Below are 24,139 nucleotides of genomic sequence, written 5' to 3'. Positions count from 1 at the left end.
AAATTGAATCCCACCACTGAGTGGGATGCTGAATTGTTGCATGTGTTACAAAGCAGCAAAGAGGAGTCTACAGCCTCTTATCATTCATTTTATAAATGAAAGGATGGCAGGCAAAAGAAAATTTAATATTCAGTCCTATTGGAATAGAGTATGATCTTAATTACACAGATGCAAACAAAATCCCAGTCTGTTCTATGTACAAATTAAAACATCTTGATCATGCTTTTCATTTATCCCTAATGAGCTTATGAACTGATGATATATGGAAAGCTCCATGCAGTGAAGAGTATCTGGGAAAACAACATAACAAGAGAAAAAGATTTATTAGTTGTGGGTGGAAGAATTTATCTCTGTATATAATTCAATTTCAATCAGCTTTTAAAGCAAAGGCCATTCTAATAATTGTTTTGCTATGTTGGAATTATTTGGAATATATACAATATGTATAAACACACAAGCATTTTTAATTCTGGTTCTCTCCAGATATTCTAAGATTCCTAAGCCATGCTACATAGGAATTCTGCAAAATTGTAGCCCAATACATCTGGCGAATTTTAAATTAGAGAAGGTTGTTGTAGAGCATTTCCTAATGGATCATCCATATTCATTATATCCTGTTATATATGTTTGCTTGGGTGCTTAGAAAATGTTTACGCACTTGGGAAAAACAGGTAAGTTCACAGTTCTGCTGTAAAGCAGTTATTAATTATTACATTTATTTAATGAGAAACACAGGCATAGCTGCAATATACAAATAAAAATAGAATTTTGAAGACTATAGATACACAATATATTGTGTTTCAAATAGAATCAGCACTTCCAAAGTGATTTATATATTACTATATGACTCTAAATTCATAAATGTCTCTGCAACTAACTTTCAATATTTATATTAAGATAGAGCAACATTTTAAGCTTTCTGAGGTGAAGAAATATGAGTTCTCTTCTCCAAATATTTACATAATTTAGTTCTACTAAAAAAATAAGCACATGGAACTAAAAACAAGTATTTTAAATTAATGCAGGCCATAACTAAATCTATTCCAAACTAATTGTTCACTGTGATTTCCCCTTTTTCTAGATCTGTTACTAGTAATATTTTAACTATTATTTTAAAATATTCTTTATGTGCAGGTTCATTGTTTTGGGAATATTTCCTTCTTGGCTGCAAAAAGGATGTCAACAATTCCTCCTGGGATATCATCCTTTTATTTCTTTTGCTTAATTTGAAGTAGGATGCATATCAGAAGGGAAAATATAGAGCCACCAATGGCATTATGCTATACCATTGTTTTCAACCTTTGGAACTTTAAGATGCTTGAGAACTTAAAAATTCCAGAATTCCACAGCCAATATGCAGATTGGGGAAGTCTGGAAATTGAAATCCATGCATCTTAAATTCCCAAGGTTGTGATAGACTGTTCTAGAACCTTTTCTTGAATGAAGAAGGATGACAGGAAAGCAAACATCACATTTACTTCAAAAACAAGGCATTTGTTTACAAGCAAGGGGTTGGGACATGGCCAAATCTTTCCTTGTCAAAATGTGTTTCAAGGCAGATTCTGATGGGAATAGAACTCCCAAGCATCCCTGGCAATTATATTTACTGGCATCTTCTTGCTATGTGCCTCCTCCGAATTTTTTGATGCACATTCTTCTTTCAATCTACTTAAAATATTCTTCCCCTGTGAAAATAGGTGCCATTTTCAAAGTGAAACTACTATTTGGAAATAGGTTTTCAATTTGACTTTGCTTTTTGAACTTCCTTTTAAGCCCTACATGGCTTGTAGACATGAAAGGCTGTTCTTGACATTGCATTGTCTGAGGACAGGCTCACTGCAGTTCCTGCAGGATTATGAGAATGATCAGGGCTGCTGCCTCAAGAGGCCATTACTTCTTTTCTTTTCCTTTTTTTTACTTCTTTGCTTTTTAATTAATCTGCTTTTTAAATGAAGTAAATAGCAGAATAGAAGGCGAGAAGGAGGGAGGAAGGAAAGAAGGAAGGAAAAGGAAATGTTTTCCAACTAAACCTTCCACAGCTCCTGCCTCACCCTATCCCAATCCTGTCTCAGACCCTCTCTTCTCTCCCCTCCCCTTTTGATATTTTCCTTCTCTTTTCTGATAATTACATAATAAATGTACTATATAATAAATTTGAGGAGAACTACCATATTTTTCTTTTGGACAATAAACTTTTATTATAAATCACAACCTATATTTTGATCCTTAATATACCTTTTTGCCTGCAGTTTCTCACTTCATTAGCAAGAAATTCCACAAATCTGTTTAATAACTTTGAAATTATGTGTCCTATTTAATTTAATATTATCTATGGGAGTCATGCTGCTATTTTGATAGTGTTTTGAAATATCTCTTCTGAAGTTTGATGAAGACAATAATATACAGGCCTGGGGGCATCATTAACAGTTTTTAAAGAGGAAGAATAGAAAGATAAAACTGAATATACTTGAAGATAAGTGATCATATCAATTGAAAGATGCAATATGTTGCAACTGTCTTAGGGGAAAAAAACAAATATAAAGTAATATATTCAAGAAATGTAGATGTAGGAGCCAGTTTGGTTTAGTGGTAAGGCACCAGGCTAGAAACTGGCAGAGGCATAAAAGCTGACTGGATGACTTTGGGCCAGTCACTCTTTCTCAGCCCAACCCACCTCATAGGGTTGTTGTGAGGAAAATAGGAGAACACATTAGCTGTGTTCACTACTTTGAATTATTTATAAAAATAATGAAGACAGGATAAAATGAACTAAATGATTATAATATCAGCCAAATATTGATGGGCATTAATATTTTAAGTTTCTCTGGTGGTTATGTTTTGACGCATTGTTTGAAAATAATGTATCAAAATATGTCACTCTGATATAAGTGCTGGTAGGATGATGATGGTTTGGTCTTTTAGGTTTCTGAGGGGTGCTATGTTTTCTGCTTTGAGTTGGTTCTGTTTCTGTTCTGTTTCAGAGAAACTATCATCATCCTATCTATAGACAAAGGCCAAACCATGGTTATGATGGACAGATCACAATATATACAAAAAGCCAAAGAATTATTGGAAGACAAAGAAACCTACATCCCAGTTACAATCAGTCCAATACAGAAATAGACCACTGGATCAAGAGATCCCTTAGTGACCTTACAAGAAAGGTCAAATCACAAAAAAAAAAAACCCAATGAAAAGCAGTGGATCCATTCTCCTGCACTTCTATGAATGCCCCAAAGTCTCTGTGCAATTTTCTCATTATCAGGGACCCCAACCTACAACATAGCTAAATACCTGACAAAAAAATGTTGGGCAATATTCTCCCAACTCCCACCCTGCCTCAAAGGAATCAGAGAATTGATAGCAGAAGATAAGATCTTCATTTCATTTGATGTCACAACACTTGTTACATCCATGGTCCCAAAATTAGTGAAAAAATCCATGGTAGTACTACTAAACCACACATCTGATCTAAACAAATAGTAAAAATGAAATACCCAGAATCATGGGTAGCCGTACTGCCTACTTTCAGTTTGACAAATATACCAACAAATCACCACTTTCAGGAGTCATAGCATAATGTAATGCAACGTCTAGAAACTATAGCATTCCCATACATACAACCCTAGTATGGATCTGGTATGTAAATGGCACCTTTGTCATAATGAAAAAGGAACTAGAGTAGATATATGAAACAGTCAACAACAAGCAGACATTAAAACCAGGATTAATTCCAGACCAACAGTGAAGCAGTAAACAGTAGCCTAATCAAGGAACTACAAAGAACATTCCACCAACACTGACAGAGCAAGCCACTTGTATATAAACAGGGAGCAAACCCCACTTCCTTCTTGGTACCTGGTTGGATACTACAAGTCAACAAACTCAACTCTAAGGTCCCACAGATTATAACCTTTTAAAAAGTACATATTCTTCATCATTAGTCAGATTATCTCTTCATATAAAATCTAAGAGATTGTACATTGCAAAAATAAATCCATCATATTTGATAGTAATCTTGCTAACAACTAATACTTCCTAAACAATAAAATGGAAACACCTTCATTGGAATAATAGAGTGCTCAACAAGGCACTTATGTGAAGTGAAACCAGGCAGAACTTTGCATTTCCTTTGCACCATCCATATTTCCTAAATAGCACTTTAATGCAAGATAGACAGTGCAATTTGATGGCTCCATAGATGTGACAAACAGGTTTGCTGAATAGTGGACCAACATGATAGAGCCGAATTACACCCTCCTATTGGAATGAGAATAAAATGTGTCCTTGTATATAAGTGGTGGGGAAGGTGTGCTTGCATCAGCTCCTATAGATGATGACCTCAGCTAAGCAGAGCATGAGACTGAGCTATAAAGCATAAAGATATATACTCAGAATGACACCAAGGAAGCAAATACTGTGCATTGTTAGTATCCAGTATTCTTGGGATTTTTTTTACTTTTAACTTTATAAGTCATTACTTTTTTAAAAGCTAAGAACATTAGCAAATGTGTTTAATGTGCATATTGTTTTAGAGCTAAGATTATCTTGTAATTACTTTACCATTATAAAAAAGCTCTCACACACAAGCTCTCTATTCACACACATTTTAATGCCATGAATTTTATTTGAATGTTTCCCAAATAGCTTGTCTCAAAGCTTCCATTTGGTTCTAGAAGAGGAACCAACCTAAAAAGGTCACAGAAAAGGTTCACATATCTCTGTGCGACTTGAATTAAGAAACAGTGGCTGTTTCCCCCATTAATCTGATTGAAAGGATTTGCATAGAGGGATACTAGTTGGTCTGATTTGAAAGTTATGGAGGGTAAGAGCTTCAGTGATTAGTAGAAATTTTTAGTATTGGGAACAGTACCTTTAGAATATCAGTTGATATAATTAAAGTCTACAAATATTGTACATTAGTCAGAGTACAACAAAGAAGTTGGAAAGTGATATTTATCTATAGGATTTTTAGTAATTTTATTTGCCTTTATTCTCTTTTTTCTCTCTTTGTTTCTTTATGGCTAATTTCTAATAAGTGTTGTTCCAATTATACAACTTTGAGAATGCCTTTATTTACTTATAGATAATATTTATATATCTATATATAATATAGGATAATATAGAATATAGAACAATATTATTTTTTGCTTTCTCTTTTTGCTTGCTAGTTCTCTCTCTCTCTTCATTTTAAAAGTGATTAATAAATAAATAAACAAAAAACAGTGCAGTTATTATCCTACTTTTGAATATCCCCTAAGTATCTAGTTGTGGGAACAGATTGCTGGACCAGGTAAGTCTTTGATCCCTTGTAGCAGCATTCTGGTATATATGCATTTTTTACATTTATTTTATTGTCTTGTGGGTGACCCAACAGTTGGATCACCTTTGTGACAACTTCCTTACTGACAAGAATTACTGTGATCAGAAGCTTTAGACATATTTTAAGGTAAATGAAAAGTATAAAACAAAGATAACTTTTAATAATAGATTTGATACTTCGAGTTAAGCAGGAGGAACTTAGAAAAGTGAGGAGATATTCCCCATTCTTAACTTTTAGTAGTAAGGACCTCTGCAGAAAAAGTGAAAAGAAAGAAGTTGGTTATTTTAATTGAGATTGGCAGTGTAGAAACTGAATGAATGAATGAACAAACAAATAAATGAACAAACGAATGAATGAATGAACATATCTCCCCTAAAGAATCTCCAAATTAATTAATAAAGTTGTATTTCTTATTCAGACAGCCTTATTGCATTGTATCTTTTTTCACAGATTTGGAGGTAAAATAATATTTATATTTTGCAAAACTGCTTATCTTTTCATTATTCCTGGTTTATTCTCTTTGTCTGTTTTCTGTTTTCTTGTACAGTGTGTATAATTAATCTCTTTAAAATGCAATACACAATTTCAAATAAATTATTTTCACTGTTCTATTTCTGTGACATATGCAGCCATGTAGTTAATGAATTTTGGAAACAGCCTTTTTAGTGAGCAGACAGCTTTTGTCTTTGCCTTACTTACTTTTTTTTTCACCCAGAGGGGAAAAAAGTCACATCAGTTCTGAATTCCAATGTAACCTTTTAAATATACTGTAAGTTTCTTTTGAGAGGAAAAATGTTAAATCAGATTTGGTCCAAACTGTGTTAATGAAAAAAAAAAAAGTGAAATGATGCATTTTTGTAACCTAATTGTAAAAAAGTAAAATAGATGTAGCTATACAACTATAAGCCCATACTGCCATCTAGTGATTTCAGAACAATTTAATGAAGTTAGGTTTGTGTTTTTTTTTTTAAACAAAGTGGTATTACCATTCTAGATATAACCAACATCTTATTTTTGTTTTATTATTAAAACTCTGCATTTTTGGTGTTATTTTCTTTCAGATATTGTACTTAATCTACTGTATTATACATATATATGTGAATTTATTTTCCTTCTCCAAATATATCCATAGGGTTCTACACTTTTATTTTTCCTGTATAGCATGAGGAGCAAAATGGCAATGATCCAATCAGTGCACTTTCAACATTGAAACATGAATTAGACTTTTTAATGTGATGCAGCTAATACAGTCCACATGAACGACACCATTCATTAATAATTTGGTAAAGCATGATGTTTTAATTGAAGCAAAACCTCTTAGAGTACTATTGAGTTGTAGAACTTTACTTGTGCTCTGAAATTATTTGCAATGCATAAGAGTAGATTCAAAGCACTTTAGCTTAAATCATTAAAGCAGCCATATACTTGTTCCAGGCTCATGTTTTTATGTTTTAAAAAGTTCTCCCAATGTCATTTGTATTATACAGCATTTATTTTAAAGCATCAACCATCCAAATGGGTTATTTGGACCCTAATGAGATTTTTAAAGCATTAATAAAGTTACTAATAAATGTTATTTTTAAGAAAGAGGAAGGTTATTGAGCCATCATGGCACAGTGGTTAGAATGCAGTATTGCATTTCTGCTGCCTGCCAGCTGCCTGCAATTTGGCAGTTCAAATCTCACCAGGCTCAAGGTTGATTCAGCCTTCTATCCTTCCAAGGTCAGTCAAATGAGGACCCAGATTGTTGGGGGCAATATGCTGACTGTGTAAACTGCTTAGAGAGGGCTATAAAACACTGTGAAGTGGTATGTAAGTCTAAGTGTCAGTGCTATTATTACAACTTCATTGCAGAAAAATCAAAATATGTCAATTATTTTATTCACTTCCTTGATAATTTCCTTTAATGGATATATTGTTTCCTTCCTATGTAATTTGACCAAATTATCTAACTGCTCTGTGTGTCAAACTAGCAGGCTGCAAAGGTTGTTTTCCATTTAAACAGACAAGTTATAATACCAATTTTTAAAAGTTTAAATTCTGTGTAACATTTAATCTGCCCCAAATTATAGTGTTCTATGAAAAAATGAACATAAATTGTTTTAGATTAGTTTTCATGATGATTGTGTAGAAATTCCAGTGAATTGCTTCCACATCTGCAGTATTGTATTCAGTGATGGGATTCAGCCAGTTCGCACCACTTTGGGAGAACCGGTTGTTAACTTTCTGAGCAGTTTGCTGAACTAATTGTTGGAAGAAATCATTAGGGCAGAGAACCAGTTGTTAAATTATTTGAATCCCACCACTGACTGTATTCCTTAGTGTATTCCTTATTTTATCCAAGATAGTAAATGCAACCGATACATCAATTTTAGCCAAAAAATTTAAAAGGTCAGTTAAAATGGCTAGAAACAGATTTTTAAAAGCAACCAGGTTAAAACAAAAACCCCTACCAAGCCATTTCAAGATTGTGAGTATTATGAAATAACAACACCTGAAAATGAATTTAATATATTTTTTGTTTAAACATGTAACCAAAAAAGCAAATTTCCAGCAATAGCAAAATGCTCCAGCCGAAGAATAGAATAGAATAGAATAGAATAGAATAGAATAGAATAGAATAGAATAGACAGTTGGAAGGGACCTTAGAGGGCTTCTAGTCCAACCCCCTACTTAGGCAGGAAACCTTATACTATTTCAGACAAATGGTTATCCAATCCCTTCTTTAAAATGTCCAGTGTTGGAGCATTGACAACTTCTGGAGGCAAGTTGTTCCACTGATTAATTGTTCTAACTGTCAGGAAATTTCTCCTTAGTTCCAAGTAGCTTCTCTCCTTGATTAGTTTCCACCCATTGCTTCTTGTCCTGCCCTCAGGTGCTTTGGAAAATAGCTTGACTCCTTCTTCTTTGTGGCAGCTCCTGAGATATCTGAGATATTGGAACACTGCTATCATGTCACCCTGAGTCCTTCTTTTCATTAAACTAGACATATCCAGTTCCAGCAACCGTTCTTTATATGTTTTAATCTCCAATCCCCTAATCATCTTTGTTGCTCTGATGCTAAATTTTATTCTGTTTTTCTCCTTTAGGAGGTGCTGTATCTCCATATGAGATGTACATTGAAGCTTTGGGACAAAATGAGGTGTTTGCGCAAGCGATCTGCTGTATCCTTTCTAGGAGTCCTTGTCATTTGCTTGTTGTTCTTGAACTTATATATTGAAGACAGCTATGTCTTGGTAAGTTGGATGTTATATAGAATTAATTGCTTTTTAATAGCACAGGATAACAAAAACAAGTAGGCTTTCTAAACGAAAGCAGATAAAGTGCAATAGTCCAAAGGAAGAAATAAATACTTTTGGGTAATGTAAAAAAAAAAAGATTTGGATTCAATTTGCATAATCAATTCGGTTTAAATTTTCAACTGATGCTCTGATTCAAACTGCAATTACCGGTAGTTTGATCTGGATTTTTGAATATTTTTAGCAAAGCCCTTCCAAATCACTTGATTAATTTGGAGGCATCTAATTGAATGGTTTGGTTCAAATTGTCAATCCATTTTGGAAAGTCAATTCCCTTCAGAAATGTGGTCAAAACTTCAAATCAAATCTCTGATCAACATTAGTCAAGGTGGGGGGAGAAAGCATTTATAGCAACAACTACAGTATCTCAGTTAGTAACTGTTTGTAAATAAACCAGTAATAAACTGTAGTAAAACAAAAAACATTTTCTGACCAATATGCAGACTCATAACCAAATTTCGATGCCTGACAACAGTGCATGCTGGAGTCATAGTAATGCTGGCATAGCTACAAGAGAAAACTTTGCCTAAATTAGACATCAGCAATCTGCAATCTTCAGTCTCCCTTTCTCCTCTCCCCTCCCCTTAGTCTCCTCTCCCCTTGTTAACTTAGCAACCATTTTGCTTAGCAACAAAGTCACTGGAATAGTTTGCAGTCACTAAATGAAGAAATGGTGTACTGACAAAAAAGAAGATCTAAGATAAATGTAACAGTCCCTGTTAGAACCTCATCCCTGCATGATTTGTTGAGTAGACAGGGAACAGCAAATCTATATATTGCTAAAACCCTTCATTCCTGTAACTTGAACTGCCTGAAACAATGCACCACAGGGCAACAATTTTTGAACCAAGGTATCTGAAAATAAGCTAACTTAGATATGCATCCAAAATCCAGGACCCAAAGGAATGAAATTTGGGGAAGTTGTGTCTGCTTTGGGGTTGCTGATATGATGCTCAACAGTTTCCAGCCACTGTTACAATCCGATGCCCCTTCCCATACCCAGCAGCAGTCACTTATCTGTCTGCTGGGAAGGAAAGGGAAGATTTCTAATGTTCCCTTCCAGCTTCCTAGAAGAAATGTCAATGTGGAAGCCAGCAGGAAGTCGGAAAACAGTCCTGTTCCCACTATCTTTTTTTTCTGTCCTGTAGTCATTCAGTTTCTCATTTTAAATAAGGAAGCATCTCTGAAAGAATGGCTCAGCAGGTCAGGGGTTGTCTGGTATCACCCAAAGAACCCATGTCCAATACAATGATAGTTACTATTGGTCAGATGCTGTAGCACTATGGAAATATAATTCAACATTATGTTGTAAATATCCTTTCTCAGAAAAAAAAAATTCAGCCTCAGTAAGAAATATCAGGGCAAGGAACACATAAATTGCTTGCAGGCTTACATCAAAAGTTTGTCTATACCATCATACTCTTCTCAAGAGCATCTGGCTAGATTTCTTTGCAAGCCAAAGACATGGAATTGATGGGTAATAATTTGATGTTCATATCCATATAGTCAAAAATGTCTTCTGTCATTGCTTCTTGCATGGGAGACTTCTAGAGAATCTGGATTTTTAGGATCATTTCACTTAATCAAAATACCTTTTTCAACTGACTATATGATTCATGTTCAATTTAACATACATTTACCACTCATAAAATTTGCTTTTGTAAATGGATATTCTAGTTTTAATCACATTTCTTTTTAAAAGTAAGAAAACTCCCTGTTTACACATTTTAGTCCATTAGGCTTTTGAAATATGGCTTCTTCTAATGGCACTGTTTGCATTAAAATATTTTGTAGGATTTTATTTATTCACATCCCTTCACTTGTGATTAAATTTGATCTGGTTTACACCATGTTTTTGTCACATTCATTGATATCTACTTTGGTTTGCTAATTACTCAAGATCCCCTAGGTGCATCCTGTTGCTTTCTATTTGTTGCAGTTTATGCTATTTCTGTTTTGCTTGTTTTCAGATCTTTATGTGAACTTCCCAGATGGCATGATGTCTTACACTTAATTTGTCTTTTTTAATAATAAAAAGGTTTGTTCCTCATTGTTTCTTTCAAAACAGAACTGATACATTTAATTGTCAAGTCTCAGCTTTGCTTGTCTATTTTTTTGAAAATTTTAAGGCCCATTTGACAGATGCCTTTTAATATATTATGAAATGAAGTTTTTGTTGACTTAGAGGTGGAAAGGCAAATTATAGTATAAGCAGACAACAAGCAAATAGAAATTGAGAATGTCTATTTTGCTTTGATGTTTTTCATCATCTCAAAACTCAATTTCATAAGTAATTTTTGATTGATTCTGAATTCACATATACCAGCGAAGTATCTTTAGGATTAATCAGATCAGCTTTTTGTAGCTTCCATAAAGCTACCAACCCATCAAAATTCAAATATCAGAATACAGACACATTGTTTCCTATCCATTTTACAGACTTTTTTTTAGTAAAAGAAGAAACTCTCCTACCTTTACCAAATATTTCTCTGCAATGTTTCTTCAAGACCAATCACATCCAGCTGTGAGACATTATGAATCAATGATATTATGACACCATTGTCATTGTTTCTGCAAAACATTACTAAAAAGTTAAGCTAAATATGATGTTGGCTCAGTTACAGCTCCCAGTAAACTGAGTTTTTCCTATTTCTAGTTCAGTGTACCAGGTGAACAGGAATTCATAGCTTATTGATGAGTTAGTTTTGTGCTGCAACAAACCTATAACCAATCCACAGAGGATCAAGGTAAGATTGCCTTCGAAAGGATATACAACAATCAGGAATTGGCCAAATTATTACCCTGTTCATCTGCCTTGTTTTAACTTATTCAACAAATCATGGTTAAAATAATGCATGATTTATTTTCATTTGTAAATAGATACAGTATGGATGTTGAACTTTATCAAGCTTTTGATTTCTTTGCTTGTTTCTTTGTTTTGCTTTTATTCCCTCTTCGTGAGCAGAGCTCTCAGTGTTTCTGATTTCTCCATTATATTGTTTGTCTTCTGATTAATGAAGAAGATTAATAATTTCATTTTTTTTTCCTGAAAGCTTTTGTATTTGAAATCCAAAAAGCATAGGAAACAACAAACATTTTAAAACTCTCCAGGTGTACTTAGATGTGTAGTCCTCAGGACCCTGAATGAAATGTGAAAGTGATTGAGGCAGTGATAATAAAAGTACAGCACAAGTTAGAATGATCTTCCTTTGGAGGCCAGAGTAGTGTTAATAATATTTGCCTTTTGTACCAGATGAAGACCTGGTTTTAATCACTCACTTAGGGCATATGATCCTTTTTCTAAACATGCCTTTGCCCCTTTACTGCTTCTCTGTCAGTGAGACATATGCAGTATATCACTTTGGTTCATTGTGTATTACATTTGGTCCTATTGTTTTGTCTTAATTAATATAACCTATAATCTTTCCGAGAATGAGCAGTTTATAAATAAGTAGAGAGGCAGTGTCAAGGAAAAGTGAATATAGGCACTTGGTGTGAGAACATAGCTGGAAAATGTATAGTAACCCTCCTTTCTTCCATAATCAAATCTTCTACTTCACCCCCTTCTTTGGTGAATTTCAAGTCACCTTTTTCAGAGTGACTCGATGAGAAAGGAGAGGACCACTAAGAAGTTCAGTTTGCTTTGTCGTCTTTCCTTGAGAAAGGTATGGAGAAAAAACAAATTGGCACAGGCAGCCAAGGAACAGAGGAGGAGGTGAGAAGTCACACAGCTGTCAGAAATTGGAAATAGATTGATTACTACTGAGTCTTCTCAAAATTGACTTCTTTGAATTTTCAAGATTTATTCAAATTTCTTTTCCATACTTCTAGACATGTGCTATGACTAAAGCTGCTTACCAGCATCAGCCACATTAAACTGCCATGAAAAAGGGACAAAATCTCTATTTCAATGCAATGCAATAAAGCAGTTTTGTATTAATATCCCCTGAGAAGTAGAAAGAAATCCAGTAGAGGAAGCCTAGCTTTGGGATGCATTAAAGAAGACACTTGTGCAGAAAAGATATATGAATCACAAGGAAGCATTGTTCAGACAGCCAAATTTTGTATTAGTAAAATCACATTCAGTGATTATTTCAAAGAAACTCTGAGATCCTGGTTTCTAGCCTTATTTCCAGGAGGAAGAGTAAGGAGATTATACAATAAAAATATCATGTTGTTCTCTTTTTATTAATCTACAGTAAAAAGCCAAGGGTACGTTGAATGTTCTATCTGAATTAGTTAAATGAAATATTAACATTCAAAATATCCACATATAGTAAAATAATAACAATAACCATATTACAAAAATAACATTTTTATTTATGATTATTTAACTAAATAATGAAATATCAACTATCATCTTTAACTCTAGAGATGGTCTTGAAGAATAAAAGATGACCATATGAAACTGGAGTGAACTCATGGGACTTCCACATGAAGATATTTATATTGTTTTAGCATGGCATGTTGGGCAACTGAGTGGACTTTCTTCTGTATCAGCTGTGTCATAAGAAGAATTTTTAAACTTTTTATTTTCAAGTCTAAAATGCTGGAGTTTCATGTGATTTGGAGCCAATCAATTTTTCCATTTACAGGAGCCCTTATCTCGCCTATCTTCTGAAGTCAGAGCTTTGTAGCAGATAAGACTTTATCCTTTAGCCTAATTTAATCCTAGAAATAAGAAACTTATTGCTTTTACAATCCCTATACAATCCCTGATTTTCCCTTGTTATACAAACTTAGTCACTTTCATAAATCCACTAAAACTTTCAATTTTTCTCTACTAATATAAGCAACATTCACTAACCTCTTTCCTATAATTTTGGGTGCAACTGCTGGAAAAAAGCACCAGGCTACTAGGTTGAGATATATCCAGTTAATGCCTAGATAGATAAAGTAAATTGTGAGTTCTGGCAGTCTTGGTGGTCTTATTGAGGAGAGAGTTACGTCACATTGGTTCAAAGAGATCAAAGTTAATAAATGTGAGAAACTGGTATAATTCCAAACAGAAAACTTCAGTCTGTTACCAAAGCAAAACAATAGAGACCATTCTTCTCAAACAAAAGAGATTGGGTTCTAGCCCATTACATTTTGGAGTATTCAACACTGCTTGCTTTCAACTTTGGGATATTTGGTAGTTCCATACCTGAGAACCACCTATAAGAGCCTATATATAGGCCTGAACATATCTGACATAACATGATATGACCTGTCTTAGTGCTGGAACATGGGAAACATTATATATATGTATAACCTGTCCATACTTGGACTGGATATAAAGTAAGATTGAAGCAAATAAATAATACAAGCTATTATACATATTGCTAGTTTTTCCTTCCACTTCTTATAATAGTTATGCTGTGTGTCTTTTATTTTGTCTTTCTTTTCTCTTCCAACTTCTAGAATGGAGATAAGCAGTTAATCAGAGATACGGCAACACATCAATTAAACTCCGAGCGGTATGTTCACAGTTTTAAAGATCTGTCCAACTTCTCAGGATCAATAAATGTTTCCTATCGCTATCTGGCTGGCACACCTTTACTAAGAAAAAGTAAGTAACAGAATTTTTCCATTTTCTTAACAACAAATAGTGTTTTTATCTATTCTAAATGTCACAAAGAAAATGTGGCAGAAGTAAGTTCATCAGCTTTTTAGGAGGCAATGAAAAAAGCTTTAAGTTGCCATTAAATTAATAAGCTCCTTTTTCACAGAACATAAAAAGCTTATGTGCAACTCAGAAGAAGAAGATAGGGTTCTGTAATCTCACTAAACTGGGGAACACCCTTTTGATCCATCTAGAATTTTATCTTTACATGTTATAAAAGTAAACATATCCTCAAGATGAGCTCAACTCCTGGGGGACTCCTGGACATGCTTGTTAGTTGTATTGAAGTAATTTGTCATTTCTTCTTCCAAAAGGATGTTGTTGTTGTTTTTTACTTTCCTGCCTGTTTATTTCTTGGGTTCATTCAAGAACTAACCAGGATTAAACCTTTAGGTTCAGAAAAGGTGAGCTAGATGCTGAGGTTTAGATATAAGAGAGCTCAACCATTTCCCTTTCAAAAGTGGGATATCAAACAAATAGAGCAGCTTTACTTTTAGTAGTTATGACATTTTTCATAGATCTGGAAAACATTTATAATATCTCATTTCCTCACTAAGCAGATAACAGCAAATTTTGCTCATATTTTGCTCCAACGAACTACCTGATCATACAGGTAAATTAGGGAAGTTTACAAATTGCAATAAGTCATTTTTTAACCAAAAATATTTGAATCAATCCCAACTTGCTAGAATGTGCCAAGGCATAATTATGTTTCAGTATCATCATAAGTAGATGCATACAAAATTCTAAAGCAAACAAATCATGTTTTGGCCCAAATTGCAAAACAAGAAAAAAATAGGAGGAGGAGGAGGACCTACCACATCACACCATTTCCCTCTAGGATCCATGAGTTTATGCAATCTGGAAGTCTAAAATGAAACTTTAATTAAATAATCCATGAGTATATTATATTGAAAAATATTTGATCCAAAAGGCATATAATGCAATTAAATAATCCTTTGATATTCTATAGATACTATTAACCGTTTCAGACAGCTTTCTTAAACAATTATAGTCCAAATGCTAACCCAGAGAACTTGAGCTGTTATCCATCTATGGGGAATGGAATTACATTGCATTCAATGAGAGAAAAAGAGAATGCAAATTCAAAGAAAGGAAGTAGTGGAATTAGAGAAGTGATCTTCTTTAATGGAACATATAGAGAATTAAGCCACAGACTGAGTAAGCAAGCAAGAAAAGAAATATATAAAAAGATGTGTTTTCTTGCTGCAGCAGTGAAAGAGAAAATTCCCGAGGCTTATTGTTATAGCAAAGAAAGAAATGTACAGATATAGTGTTAAATTTCTTGCTACAGCAAAAAGAAAAAAGTAAAGATTTTAAAGATGTAGCATTACATTAACACAACGAACACATACTTAGAAGCTAAGCAGGGAACGTTTGAGCATGTTGAAAGTCACAGCTTAACTTGGAATCTGAAAATAAAAAGAGAGGTTGCTTTCTAGGCAAAAAAGCCTTATTGATAAGGGGACAATGAGAGAGAGGGGGAGGGAGGGAGGGAGGGACGGAGGAAGAGATAAAGTGAGAGAGAGACTATCTTTTCCATCTGTGCTAGGCAACCTTGCCCCATATATGGACATAGCGGGGGTGGGATCAAATTTCTTAACAAGCGGTTCTGTGAGGGTGGCCTAATTTGTGGGTGTGGCTTGGTGGTCATGTGACTGGGTGGTCATGGCTTGCTGACTGGGCGTGGCTTGGTGGGCATGTGACTGGGTGGGCATGGCTTGCTGACTGGGTGTGGTTTGGTGGTTATGTGATTGGCTGGGTGTGGCTAGGTGGTCATGTGATGGGTGGCCATGGCTAGGTGGCCATGTGACTGACCAAACCAAATATCCTTGCTTATTGACCAGTTGTTTAGCAAGTGTTCTAATTTACAACTGACCTCCCCAGAGCTACTTGACCTATTTCTGGAGTTTTGACCGCCATGCATACACACACACACACACACACACACACACACACACACACACACACACTTCTAACCCTGCTCTTCTATGATTTGGTAAGGGTCTCCTGCTGGAGCAGGGGGTTGGACTAGAAGGTGACCTCCGAGATCCCTTTTAACCCTAGATTGCTGTGCTGTTTCAAAAAGTCTTCTGAAGCCAGTGTTTGTGTCCTTCCTTCCTCTCCTTTTTTTCTCTCTCCCTTCCTCCCTTTCTCTATGTATCTATCCATCCATCCATCCATTTATCTCATTCACTTTCTCCTCCCTCTCTCTTTCTTTCTTTCCTTTCTTTCTTTTGTTATCCCTTCCTTCCATCCCTCCCTATTCCTTTGTCTATCCCTTTTCTTCCTTTCTCTTCCTTTGTTTTTCTTGCTTTTTCTTTCTTTCCCTTTTCTTTCTTTTCTTTCTCTCTCCCTTTCCCTCTCTTTCCTTCTCTCTTTCCCTTTCTCTCTCTTTCCATCTCTCTTTCTCTTTTCTCTCTCTCCTTCTCCTTCCCTTCCTCCTTCCCACTCTCCTTCTAAAGGTAGGAAACCCACTTGAAACACACACACACACACACACACACACACACACGGTTCCAAACAGTTCTCACGCTTGTTTACACTGCCACATGTTGGAATTTCCCAAATTCCAACACATGCATTGGCCAGATGCAGAGATAGCTGCTTGCTTGCTCATCCTGATTGTCCTGGAGCAAGATGCCTGGGTTCCCACCCTGTCTCTTAAGTAAGTTGTTCAGACATGGCATTTGGGGTGAGTTTGCTCAATTCTCCTCCCCCTTCCTCATTTCTTGGGTCTCTTTTGTTTCATGCTCCTTCTGCCTGCCTGAGAGGTTCCCGTGGTTGGAAAGAAAAGAAAAAGATGAATGGAAGGAGAGAGAGAGAAAAAGAATGAGAGAATGAGAGATCACAATCAGAAGCTTTTCAACATTTGTGGCCAGCCTGGGAGGAGGGTATAGAGACCCCCTCTCCTGTTCTTCTCGATCTCCTTTCCTCATCTCCCAAGTTTTTCTTTTCTCCCATTCATTCTCTTTCTCCCCTACCACTTCCTGAGGGTGAGGTGGTGCTGGTTTGCATGGAAGTTTTCTAGGCTGTGGAAAGGACAGTGGGTTTGTGCAGGTTTGGGCTCAGGTCCCCAGAACTTATTTGGGAGAAGTGTCACTCTGAACCCAGACTGCTTTGCTCGTGGCTGCATTGCCAAGTTGGGGTGCGTGCACGTGGGGTATCCACTGAATCTTGGAGAGGTGTGTTTAACCAGAGGTGTCTCCAGCTCATTGAGAATGACCCCTTTATTCCTGCTGGCTTGTGAAGCCTCTTTCTGCTTCCTCCCCATCTCTATTCCTTTTCAGCTTTGCCAAGAGAAGGGGATTGCCCTCTGCTCACAGCTAACCAGCTTCGAGGCTAGAAATCCCTTGCTTTTGCCTTCTCCCTTCCCTGGGGAAGGGGAAGGAGGAGGAAGGGTGAGAAGAGTGGCATGGGAAGGCTGCCCGGGAAGGCAATCCAGTGGGAGGGGAAGGCTGTTCAGGGAGGCAATACAGCAGGAGGGGAAGGCCACTCAGGGTGGCAATATGGTGGGAGGGGCAATACAGTAGGAGGAGAAGGCCATTTGGGGAGGCAATATGGTGGGAGGGGAAAGGCCGCTTGGGGAGGCAATACAGCAGCATGGGAAGGCCATTTGGGGAGGCAATATGGCAGGAGGGGAAATCCATTCAGGGAGGCAATTTGGTGGGAGGGGAAGGTAATATGGCAGGAGGGGATGGTCATTCAGGGAGGCAATATGGCGGAAGGGGAAGGCTGCTCAGGGAAGCAATATGGCGGGAAAGGAAGCCAGTTTGGGGGGGGCAATACAGCGGGAGGGGAAGGCCATTCAGGGAGACAATACGGTGGTGGTAGCAAGCCTTGCTGTTTCCTCTCGCACCCCCTTTGGCTGAGCGCAGTGCCCTCCTGGCTTTATCTTCTCAGGCCAGGTGAAGAGTGGCTGCATGGTATGGGAGGCAGCTAGGCGAGTGAGCAAAGGAAGGCTCACCAGACACCATGAAAAGGATGAGTGGGAGGGGTGGGGAGAGGCCGATCAGAGGCATGATTTGCACAGAATCAAAACAACCAGTTCTACTGAACCTGCCCAAACCGGTAGAATCCTACCCCTGGACATAGCCTTATCTTTCTTTCAGGGATTTCTTTCCTGAGTCACGGTTAGTTAAAATGGAAGAAAGAAAAATGATGGAAATTAGAAGAATATCAGGAAATGATTGATATTGCCAGCTGAGTTCTTTTATGTCTTTTCTCCTGGCATGAACAAAAGATTACAAAAACTGTTGTTAGTTCTGGGTTCTTCAAATCACTTGTTTGAAAAGAATTCATTGTTAAAACACATTCCCATGAAGACGTTTTCCTGCTCAGTCTTTCATTGCAGTTTCAGAGTTCAACAATCTTTGTCCGCTCGTGAAATTATGTAGCTGTTTGGGAACACCACAAATAGTTCAACTTAATACTATATCATATTCATTTATGGATTACATAAGAGATGCAGTTTTCTACCAAGATCTCCTGTTTATCTAAAGATTGATTGATAACCATATTAAAGAAAACAGTTGGCATTCTAAGGTTTTGGCATTCTCAAAAAACTGTGATGATGCAAACATACAGTTGAGGTTGATGGGCTCATATCATATACAGTAAAGTTATTTATTAGATGCAGTGCAAAATATTTCATAATATACCATAAGCAGAGAACTCTTAGCAAAAATCTGGGATCAAATTTGTCCTGATAAATTCAGACTACCAACATCTACAGATCTCCAAAGTAACACAGACATATAATTTGTGTAACTATGCTGTATTTTAATAATGATACCTTTAGCTTATAAATAGCCAAAACTTTGTAGAAATTAAGGGAATTCTTAATTCTTTTTTGTTTCCAGGCTCCTAAAAATAGGTCTTTGTTTGTTTGGATGAGCATGAGGTTCTCTATCCATATTTACTACATGATAATTTTGATATAACAGCAATTGCTTTCTCTGCTTGATAGAGATGTGCCATAATTTCTCCTAGAATAATAAGGCAAACATACTAAGGTGCAATAGAGAAGATATTATTTCTAAAACTGCCAGTTTGGGTGCTTTAAATTCAAATTGCCAAAATTAAGTAACCCAAGCAATTTTGAAAGGACAATTCAAAATATATTCTTACATGAACCCAGATAGACCTAAGTACAGTTACAATCCCATCACTTTGAATGGAAGATATTTTAGCATAATTTAGTTCACTCACTTTAGCACGTACTGTCTAATAGTCTATTACTTGAACTGTAAGAGGACTTTTCTTTTTGAGATATGGAGATGGATGGATGGATGGAGAGACAAGGCAAAATGTTTGCTAAGAAATATATGCAAGGATTGTTTCAAAAGCAGCAAAGGCAAAAGGGGAAACGTTCTGCTGGACATATACAAATATTTCTTGGTTGTGTTTTTATCTTCCAGATCATTTGTTATGAATAACAACTAAATTTGCTTTTATTGCTCAGTTCTATAGAGCTTAAATATTGTTTTTTATTTTTGTTATTATTCAGGATATCTTACCATTGGACTATCTTCAGTCAAACGGAAAAAAGGGAATTATTTGCTGGAGACAATCAAGTCCATATTTGAACAGTCAAGTTATGAAGAACTGAAAGAAATTGCTGTGGTTGTACATCTGGCAGAATCTGACTCAACCTGGTGTGATAGCATGGTTCAAGATATTTCACAGAAATTTGCCCATCATGTAATTGCTGGCAGATTAATGGTAATCCATACGCCAGAGGAATATTATCCAATTTTGGATGGACTTAAGAGAAATTACAATGATCCAGAAGACCGGGTGAAATTTCGCTCCAAGCAAAATGTTGATTATGCATTCTTGCTTAACTTTTGTGCTAACCTTTCTGATTATTATGTAATGTTAGAAGATGATGTTCGATGTGCCAAAAACTTCTTGACTGTTATTAAGAAAGTCATAACTTCACGAGAGGGAACCTACTGGGTAACTTTAGAATTTTCCAAGTTGGGTTACATTGGGAAATTGTATCATTCCCATGATCTCCCTCGTCTTGCTCATTTTTTATTGATGTTCTACCAGGAAATGCCTTGTGATTGGTTGCTGATACATTTCCGTGGGCTGTTGGCTCAAAAGGATGTCATACGTTTCAAACCATCCCTTTTTCAGCACATGGGATATTACTCATCTTACAAAGGAGCTGAAAATAAATTAAAAGATGATGACTTTGAAGAAGATTCATTCGACCTTCCAGATAACCCGCCTGCCAACTTGCATACCAATATGAATGTATTTGAGAATTATGAGGCGAGCAAGGCATATAGTAGTGTGGATGAATACTTCTGGGCAAAAGCACCTGCAACTGGAGATTTTTATGTCATTGTCTTTGATAGGCCTCTTAAAATTAGCAAAATCAAAGTTGTCACTGGCACTGAAGATCGACAAAATGATGTTTTGCATCATGGTGCTCTGGAAGTTGGAGAAAAAATTGTTGGGGGCAAAAAGGAAAGGCAATGTACTACCTTCTTGAGACTAGGAGAATTTAAAAATGGAAATTTGGAGGTCACAGATGTGGAGCACAAAGTTCTTTTTGATATTAACTGCATGAGAATACTTGTTACCAAAAGCCAAAAGGAATGGTTGATCATTAGAAGCATTAGCATATGGATTTCACAGCTACCAAGTCAATAAGGAAAATCAACAGAAGCAGAATATACCATTGCCTAAATCCAATGAAATCATGCCATGAAATGACTCCCCCCCACCCCAGTCTTTTTGCTACAGGTACTGGCAATCTGAGAAATCACAAAACAAATAAAAGCAATCTAGTTTTTACTAGTTCGGTGAGGCAATATTCAAGTATTACATTGTTGGAATGTCTGGATTTTATAGAAAGTGTAACAAGTTTTGTCCATCATTCAAACGCAAATCCACTTCTTTGTTGTTTTCTTCTCTTTTCCCTTTTGGGAAGGACTGCTTGTATTTTTGACACTGCACAATTTATGGATTTTGTGGGCTCATGCCCATAGATTGTCAAAGGAATTGAACTTCCTCATATTCATGTATGAATTTAAAATGTGGTAGTGGTTTGTAATTGTACAGTGGTTGGTGGCTTGTTTTGAGATAATTTTGATAAAGAAGTCCTGTTAATACAGCTGATATTCTCTACTGTGAGCATTGTAAAAAAGATATGTTGAAATTACATTTGAAATTACACAATTGGTTATAAATCTGTACTTATCCTATAAACTGCAGTAAGTGTACCCACTATTCTTGAATTCTCTACAAACATTAGTTGTTCTAGTCAGATTTAATACTTAGAATTGATGGAGTAACTGAATTTCATCTATATTTAATTTCCACTTTTGATTGTTCAAACCAGATTGATACCATAATGTGAAATATTATTCAAGGTTTTATGCAAAACTATGATTTTTGCATTTGTGTAGAATCCAAATTATTTTAGTAAGCTTAGACCTGCAAGAATATTAAGAATTATACATTATGTGAAGTCACAATGAATTCTACCAATGATTTGTTATGCACACATATTCCCAGAAATATAAACTAAAACTCTTTAGAGCTGCCATACAAACATGGAACCTCTCTTTCAATATGAGAAATATAACAAAACACTAAAATAAAAATTAAACACAACTTAAGCATGATAAATTATATGAATGTAAAAGTCTGCCTTATATTGACTAACACTCCACCTTTTTATTTTATTTAGTTATAATATTTCAATCACCACTTTTCTGTAACTGCAGAACTTAAGATCCCCAGTTCTATTCCAGCCTTGACCAGTGATGTGTGTGAAGCCACGCTCCGGCTTTTATTGCCAATTAGTCAGGCCAAGGTTGTCACTAGCCACTCTAATCAAACTGCTTTAAAACTGGAACTACTATATATTTCCCCCCATAAAGTATGCTATGGTACTGAACTATAATTTCTCTCTATAGAATTTGCTTTCAAGGAGTCCCAGAATACCAATCTACAGACTCATGTATTGGAAGTGGGATTTGATCAAATAAGCACCCTGCATAGAATGGATTCCTGCCAATATCTGCATTGTCACAAATACACACTAGTGCTATTGCATAGCTTCATTCCATTTTAATATGTCTTATGATATTTTACCCTTCACTTTTCTTAGAAACTATTAATAGGAAAATGTATGAATGATTGCATTTTTCATTATGCTATCTGTTGTACAAAATATTTCTCATGATCCACTTAGCCATTCAACTCCATGTCTTTTCTATAGAGTTTTTTGGCATTGCCCAACTTCCACAAAACAAGGGTTATTTGTATCTTGAGAATTCCTTTTTTTCCTCTCATGTTTAATTCATGGAATGTATACTTTATTTTGCATCTCTGACCATAATCCTTTGTACAGTGACCATCTGTATATCTCTTTCTGCTACAAGGAAAGTTGTAATTCTTTGATCAGACTTTCATGATGTGCCTTAAGGCCATTTGTTTGTCCTTATATTGACTGCCATCCTTTATTTCCCTGTTTGTCTGATACCCTTAACTTTTTTTGTTTTCTGTGGTTTCTATGATTTTTCAAGTGACATATTTCATTGTTCTATATATATATATGCATTCCCATTGCACAGAGGGAAAATGTGATGCTATCAGATCAGGTAGAAAATTTCCAATTTTTTTTTTTTTTTTCTGAAGGACCATTCTGTTTCGAATAAGAAAAAAATAGGAGCGTTTTGATTTTATGCTATGGAATTGCTAGAGTAATCCATATACCTCTCCCCAAATCGTTTTGAGTTATCTTTAATATATAAGCTTAACATCTTTCTTTAAACCTCCCACTCCCAAAACTCATACACAAACTATAGTGATATTTCATACTACTAAGCTAGAAGTAGTTGTCATTGTGCACAGACTGTGAAATTGGCATTTCTGAAGTCTTACGTTGGAGGTGATGTTCATTGTGATTACCGGTGTCAATTGTGACAGTAGCAGTGATAAATCACTATGGAAACAATTGTAAAGAATTTCCATCCTCCTATTGATCTAGCTGACAAAAATGGAAAGTAGTCTTCATTTGAAATTTGTAAAGAATTTCCATCCTCCTATTGATCTAGCTGACAAAAATGGAAAGTAGTCTTCATTTGAAATTTTGGTCTTTTTAGTTTATACTACTCTACAAAGAGAAAAAATGTTTAGCATTTCAACAAGTGAAGCTATATGCCCAGGTGTACATATCATATTTGAATATACCTAAGTTCCATATTCTCAATCAACTCACAGGGTTTGGAGTTCTCATGGTAGTGGTAGATTCAACCCTTGCCTTAACTTACCATGACAGCTGTCCATGCTATGTATATACTTGATCTTCACAGAGTTTTTTCCTACTTCATTGTTGCTCTCATAGAAGCCAATTGGAGAGGGAGGGAGAGAGGGAGGGAGAGAGAGAGATGACAGAAATAAATAAATAACAGATATACAGGCAGACAGTTACTCACTTGAATGAAATGTATACCTGATTACTTCAAATTCTTAACCATATTTTCAATGGAACACCATCCAGGTATAGAATAAGAACAATTTTTCCTCTCCTACCCCATTTCCCCTAATCAATATTAGAATTTGTTTTTCTTCTATTTTTGTGCATTTGAGTCCTACCCTCTGAAACCAGTCTTTTGCTTAGTGTCGCCTCTTATTTTTCTTCTAAAAGTACACAAATATGGAACACATGTTTATATGTTAGCAGTAGCAGTATTACAACGGTTCCATATGTGATCTGTTCTGCACAAAGAACATTGGCTTTGCCTTCTCTGCACACAAACTGGTACATACTGTAGGTCTGCATATAAATTTAAATGAAGATGCTTTGTTGCAGATACAGAGTGAAACATTGTTTTTAGCAAAAATATTTTGGAGTGTTAACAATGG

At 35.8% G+C, this 24,139-nt stretch overlaps 1 protein-coding gene and 1 long non-coding RNA gene across 5 annotated transcripts in view; one reads left to right on the top strand and one right to left on the bottom strand.

Moving 5' to 3' along the window:
• Window positions 1-21,476, top strand: part of MGAT4C (MGAT4 family member C) — a 354,112-nt gene extending 332,636 nt beyond the window's left edge. For both annotated transcript variants that reach the window (XM_087934524.1, XM_087934523.1), the window contains exons 4-6: window positions 8,413-8,559; window positions 14,026-14,173; window positions 19,758-21,476. In XM_087934524.1, coding sequence (XP_087790650.1) covers window positions 8,431-8,559; window positions 14,026-14,173; window positions 19,758-20,914 — 1,434 coding nt within the window. In that variant the 5' untranslated portion in view covers window positions 8,413-8,430 and the 3' untranslated portion in view covers window positions 20,915-21,476. The remainder of the gene's footprint in view (window positions 1-8,412; window positions 8,560-14,025; window positions 14,174-19,757) is intronic.
• Window positions 3-24,139, bottom strand: part of LOC148125602 (uncharacterized) — a 34,091-nt gene continuing 9,954 nt past the window's right edge. Inside the window, exons 3-5 of one of the 3 annotated variants that reach the window (XR_015743835.1) lie at window positions 23,545-23,611; window positions 15,046-15,096; window positions 3-290 (exon numbers count right to left, since the gene is read on the bottom strand). This is a non-coding gene — a long non-coding RNA (uncharacterized LOC148125602). Of the gene's footprint in view, window positions 291-11,574; window positions 13,294-15,045; window positions 15,108-23,544; window positions 23,612-24,139 lie in introns of those variants that run through there. The other 2 variants (XR_015743834.1, XR_015743833.1) reach the window with 2 other exon arrangements.

The sequence above is a fragment of the Pseudonaja textilis genome, chromosome 5 (genome assembly GCF_049901715.1).
Source record: "Pseudonaja textilis isolate UNSWEBS1 chromosome 5, rPseTex1.2, whole genome shotgun sequence".
NCBI classification, from domain to species: domain Eukaryota; kingdom Metazoa; phylum Chordata; class Lepidosauria; order Squamata; family Elapidae; genus Pseudonaja; species Pseudonaja textilis.
The sequence above is the reverse complement of the archived record's forward strand: the minus strand, read 5'-3'. Positions and strand labels throughout refer to the sequence as shown.